Raw genomic sequence first — 5,018 nt, 5'->3', positions numbered from 1 at the left:
TGTGATGACATCAGTCATGCATCTGTCCTCTAATAGACCATTGCTGAGAACCAATCAAAATGCAGGCATTATTGAGCTTATTATTTAAATGTTATTTCTTACATTGGGGAGTGAATCTGGATACATATATACATATATATATAAATTACTAATAAAATAAAATGAACCTTGAACCATGTCAAAGATGCATTTCATCTGTAACTAAGAGATATCCCTTTTGAGTTAACTGGTGGAAATTTTATTTACTTTTTGTGCACAGTGAGCTTGCTTTGAAAACACTAACAATGCCAAGAGGATGGCGAGAGATGCAAAAGCCTGAAACAGCAAATTCCCATGGAGGGAAACAAAAGATATCCTCATGGAGAAACAGAGAGTGGAAGAAAGATTCGAAACTGTCACCTCATCCTTCTAGTTACGGCGACACCAAGCAAACCACAATCAATGAAACCATTAATAAGACTGAGTTTGCTCCAAAAGTGTTTGAAGATCTGGGTGCTTACAGATCATTGACAAACAAAACAGAATTTGTGTTTAGTGGCAAAAACATCCCAAGCGATTACCCTGCACCTGTTTTACTTAAACCATATGCAGACAAACCACTGGCTGAAGAAAAACCAAAAATTATGCCAATTGTTGAAGGAGCCTCAAGTAATACATCACTTGTCTCAAATTGTTTATTGCAAGGCAAAGCAACAAACTCAAAAAATAGCAGCCCTTTGTCTCTGTTCACACTAATTGGAAATATGCCGAAAACGACAGTGGCAATGAGTGTGGTAACATCACCTTCTTCTTTACCGCAGTGGAGACAGCTCTTAAGTAAGCAGGATACAGAAAAAAATGATGCAAGCATTTAGTCTAGGTGTGTATCTTGGAGACTTGACTGTTTTGTTGATAATGTTTGGGGAGTTTACATCTTGCCCTTCAGGGAGAAAGTTTTTTGTGATTCAAGACACCTCCCCAACTGAACCCAGGGTTGCTTTTATAACCGGGTATTTCTTAACTTCAGGTTTAGGGAGTTAGTCATCATCAAACTTTAAGTTTTTTCACTACAATACTGAGCTGCCTAAAAGAGGCACATGATGGTCAGCTCAGCGATTAGTGTGTGTTGCACCGAAGTAAGCATTCAAATGGGAAGGGTCCTGCAATCATTGGTACAATGGAAGCAGCTGCTCCACTTATCAATTCTGTTGTTGCCAATACTACTGAAGTATAATGAGGCTTCAAGTGAGTGTTGAAAAAAAAATATTTTAGAGCTGAAATTCACCTTAGCCCACACCCACAAATTAAGGTTCTAGTCCCTGTTATTCGAAGGTTGGATTGCCCTATCCACTGGATAAATCTCTGTCTTGTGGACAGCTCAAGTGTTGGTAGTACTAACCTGCTGGATTGCACAATCTAATCTCTGAATAACTAAGGCCTAGTTTGTTGTTTTCAAACAAATTGTCCTATTTTCTTATGTTGGTATTCCAGGGGGGATTTGTAATGGATAATTTTTAGTTGTAGTTCACATTATTTTTAGTGAAAATGAACTAAGTTCTGTTGGCTCTATTCTCTATTTCGAATGCCCCATAATACACTTGTGTTTGCCACCCAAATTTTGCATAAACTATTGCTTTCAAGCATTCTTGGGAAGAATATGCAGTGTCCCCAAGAGCATTTGAAAACAATAGTTTATGCAAAATTTGGGGGGCAAACAAAGTGCATTATGGGGCATTCGAAAATAGAAATTGATTCCAAGAGTTCACACAGGGTGGAAAGGTTTGTTTTTAATAATGGAACTACATTTTTAATGATTTGTACTTGCTGCCTGTGTTATTAATTCCATTTCATAACAGATGCACCTTTGGATATACAGCAATTGAATGATGAAATCAAAAGATTAGAACTTGAAAAAGTACAGTGGGAGAAACAGAGGAGTGATCTTTTGGCACAGCAAGAAAACCTTCAGGGAGAACTGGATAACATGGCACTGGCAAAGGACGAACTTGTACAGCAAAAAGATAATTTACAAAAACAGCTAAGAACTAAGGAAGCCTATGTGCATGAATTGGAAACAACCCTGTGGACAGCTCAACGAGCACTGGAAGAATATCGACAAAAAGAACCCTGTGATTGGGTCATTCCTCGAGACGAGATTGATGTAATGAACAATTGCTTGGGGGTGGGAGGGTGGGGAACAGTTGCACTTGGTAGTTTTAGAGGCTGCAAAGTAGCTGTGAAGCAAATCCATGAACTGATTCTCTCACCTCATAACAGACGTTTATTTGAGAGAGAAATGAGCATTGCTTCAAGATGCCGCCATCCTTGCTTGTTGCAGTTTATTGGAGCAACAAATGATGAAGGAAGTCCTTTGTTTGTCACTGAGCTCATGGAATTGAGCTTGCGAGCTTTGCTGGAGTAACGACAACTCACAGAAACAGAAATATCTGTAATTTCTTTGGATGTATCTCGAGCACTGAACTATCTTCACCACATGAAGCCTTCTCCCATCGTTCACAGGGATGTCAGTAGTGCAAATGTGTTGCTATGGCGACAGGGTGAACAGTGGAGAGGCAAAGTGTCAGATTATGGCACTGCTAAATTTGTTCAACAGACCATGACAGTAGCCCCTGGTGCTTTGATTTACAGTGCACCAGAAGCACTTTCTTCAAATCAAACATCCAAGGTTAGTTTTTTAAATTGATAAATAGGCATATCTTTTTATGCCTTTGCAGATCCTTTTCCAGATCATGAATAAACAATAAACTGAGGTTGATCTTGGCAAGCGAAAATTGGGTTATAGCAATATTGAAGGTCTTCCGTTTTTGAGACCAGTTTAACGAAATTAACTCAGGGGGTCTTCGTAGAGGAACTCAACAGAGCTTGCTAACATCTCTTTGTACTGTGATAGATTGTTGGAAGATATACATGAATATGTGTTCAGACGTAATTCAAATGAAATTAAATTAATGCAAAAGGCTGAAAATTCTGGAAGTTGGAGGGAAGAAGACTGGGACATGCGTGGAAGTTTTTTATCAAAAAATGCCACATTTGTTTTGTTTGTCAACTGAGTGGCTTGGTTGGTACCCGTCCAATCGGCTGTGATTTCTGTGACTTTAGAGAGGGTCTTTTGAAGGTTATTTCCCATTAAACTCGACACATGAAATTTCCTAGAGACCAAATGCAAGTTGTTTGGCAACGGGCAAAAGAACAACTGAAAAATCAGAGTCCTAGGTAGGATCCGAACCTATGACCTCCGTAACACTAGTTGGATGCTCTACTCATGAGTTACTAGAATAATAATAATAATAATAATAATAATAATAATAATAACTTTATTTATATAGCGCTAAAATCCAATAATTGTCCAAAGCGCTTCCTAATTACAATATTAAAAATAGATAAAATAAAACTCACTGGAGAGCTACAATAGGTCGTTCATCTATAATCGGTGACAAAATTAGTTGTGAGTCAGTTGCCAACAGAGCACACTGGCAACAACACTTTCATTGTTTGCAAACACAATTAGTCCAAAAAGTATTTTTCTGGGATACCCCTCCCTCCCCCCCCCCCCCTTCCCTCCAAATCAATGTTGTATCGCTGTTGACAAGGCTCATAGGAAACAGAAAATAACACAACATTGTCCCGGGCCGGGGGTGCGGGGTAGGGGGCCATTTTTGCACCGATCTCGAAATAGATCCTAAAGGATAAGAGTGTCTCTACAAATTTGACGCCAATTGTAGGTCCTGAATGGACAATGAGTCCCACTGGTATGCAGGTTCAACAAAGTCATGCACCTCAGTTTATACAGTGTACAAATACATGAAATGAGTGACCCTGCAGACTAGCGGGATACACTGTCCATTTTGGACCTAGATGAATGACCTACATATAGCTCTCCAGTCAGTTCTAGCTACTCAGTGGGTACAGCATCCGACCAGTGTTGCGGGGGTTTTAGGTTCTAATTCTGCCCAGGACTCTGATTTTCCAGTTGTCCTTTTACTCGTTGCCAAGCAACGTGTATTATATTCTTCTCACAGGCGCATTACAGCTTCTCATCATTTCATGTATCCTAGAGACCCTTTCTCCAATTATGGTGTTGTTTGGTGGGTGAAATTCAATTTTCAAGATGCAAACAATGACATAGGAAGGGTCTTCTTGCAATAACAATGCAACCTGTCACACTGCTGATATTGTAAGAGAAATTCCTGCTGCTTTTTTCAGGTTGATGTGTATAGCTTTGGTGTTCTTCTGTGTGAAATGTGCATTCGGGAAATGCCAGATCCCGAGAGACGGGAAGAGCAAGTTCTTCTTGTAAGAAACCGACTCTTCCGGAATCTGGTGCGGCAATGCCTTCAGGATGATCCTACCATGAGACCAGACATGGCTCAAATTATCCAGGAATTGGAACAGTTTGGTTGAACTGATAGTGTGGTCTATTAAATGGCTAAATTCTTGAGAGATGGCAATCTTCCTTGATATTCTTTCACTTGAATAGAATAGAATTGAACAAAAAGAATAGAATAGGTTGGAAAAAGAATAGAAAAGTGAAGCGTACATTTTGAAGTGCAGGTTCATAGACGAAATGGAGAAGTTACCACTTCTCCATTTCGTCTTTTAAATAAATCTCTTTCATCGAGTCCTTTCACGGGAACGCATGAACCCAATAAATTGACCTGCTCCCAACTGTAAGGCTTCATAGCTCAGTTGGTAGAGCATCGCACCGGCACAACCTCGTTCCCAGGTCTCTTTGTCAGGGTCTCTTTCTCAACGCTAACGGAGACCCCGGGAACGAGGTTGTGCACTGGCATTGCAAAGGACATCGGTTCAAATCCATTTGGAGCCACCTGAATTTTTTAGGGGTCTATAAGAGACAATTGCTTAATTAAATTGTCCAGAATTGTAATGTGAAAAAATCAAATGTAATTGGCATAGAAAAGACTAAAATTCCTTTGCCACAGAAGTACTTTTTTTAAATTTTATTTTAATCAGTTCTTTACTTCTGTTGGTCAAGTTGCTGTTGACAAGATTTTTTTTTA

The 5,018-nt window shown here is 39.5% G+C and overlaps 2 protein-coding genes across 2 annotated transcripts in view; both read left to right on the top strand.

Moving 5' to 3' along the window:
* Positions 1-2,465, top strand: part of LOC137982904 (uncharacterized) — a 13,098-nt gene extending 10,633 nt beyond the window's left edge. The window contains exons 3-4 of the mRNA XM_068830099.1: positions 260-859; positions 1,836-2,465. Coding sequence (XP_068686200.1) covers positions 260-854 — 595 coding nt within the window. The 3' untranslated portion in view covers positions 855-859; positions 1,836-2,465. The remainder of the gene's footprint in view (positions 1-259; positions 860-1,835) is intronic.
* An 8-nt stretch (positions 2,466-2,473) lies between these two features.
* On the top strand, positions 2,474-4,401 carry LOC138009811 (interleukin-1 receptor-associated kinase 4-like). Its single transcript, XM_068856816.1, has 2 exons — positions 2,474-2,665; positions 4,204-4,401. Exons 1-2 carry the CDS (start codon positions 2,474-2,476, stop codon positions 4,399-4,401), a joined length of 390 nt encoding a protein of 129 aa, XP_068712917.1.
* Positions 4,402-5,018: the final 617 nt, after the last annotated feature.

This window comes from Montipora foliosa, chromosome 1 (assembly GCF_036669935.1).
Source record: "Montipora foliosa isolate CH-2021 chromosome 1, ASM3666993v2, whole genome shotgun sequence".
Classification (NCBI taxonomy): domain Eukaryota; kingdom Metazoa; phylum Cnidaria; class Anthozoa; order Scleractinia; family Acroporidae; genus Montipora; species Montipora foliosa.
Note: the sequence above shows the minus strand (reverse complement) of the source record. Positions and strands in the feature narration are given on the sequence as shown.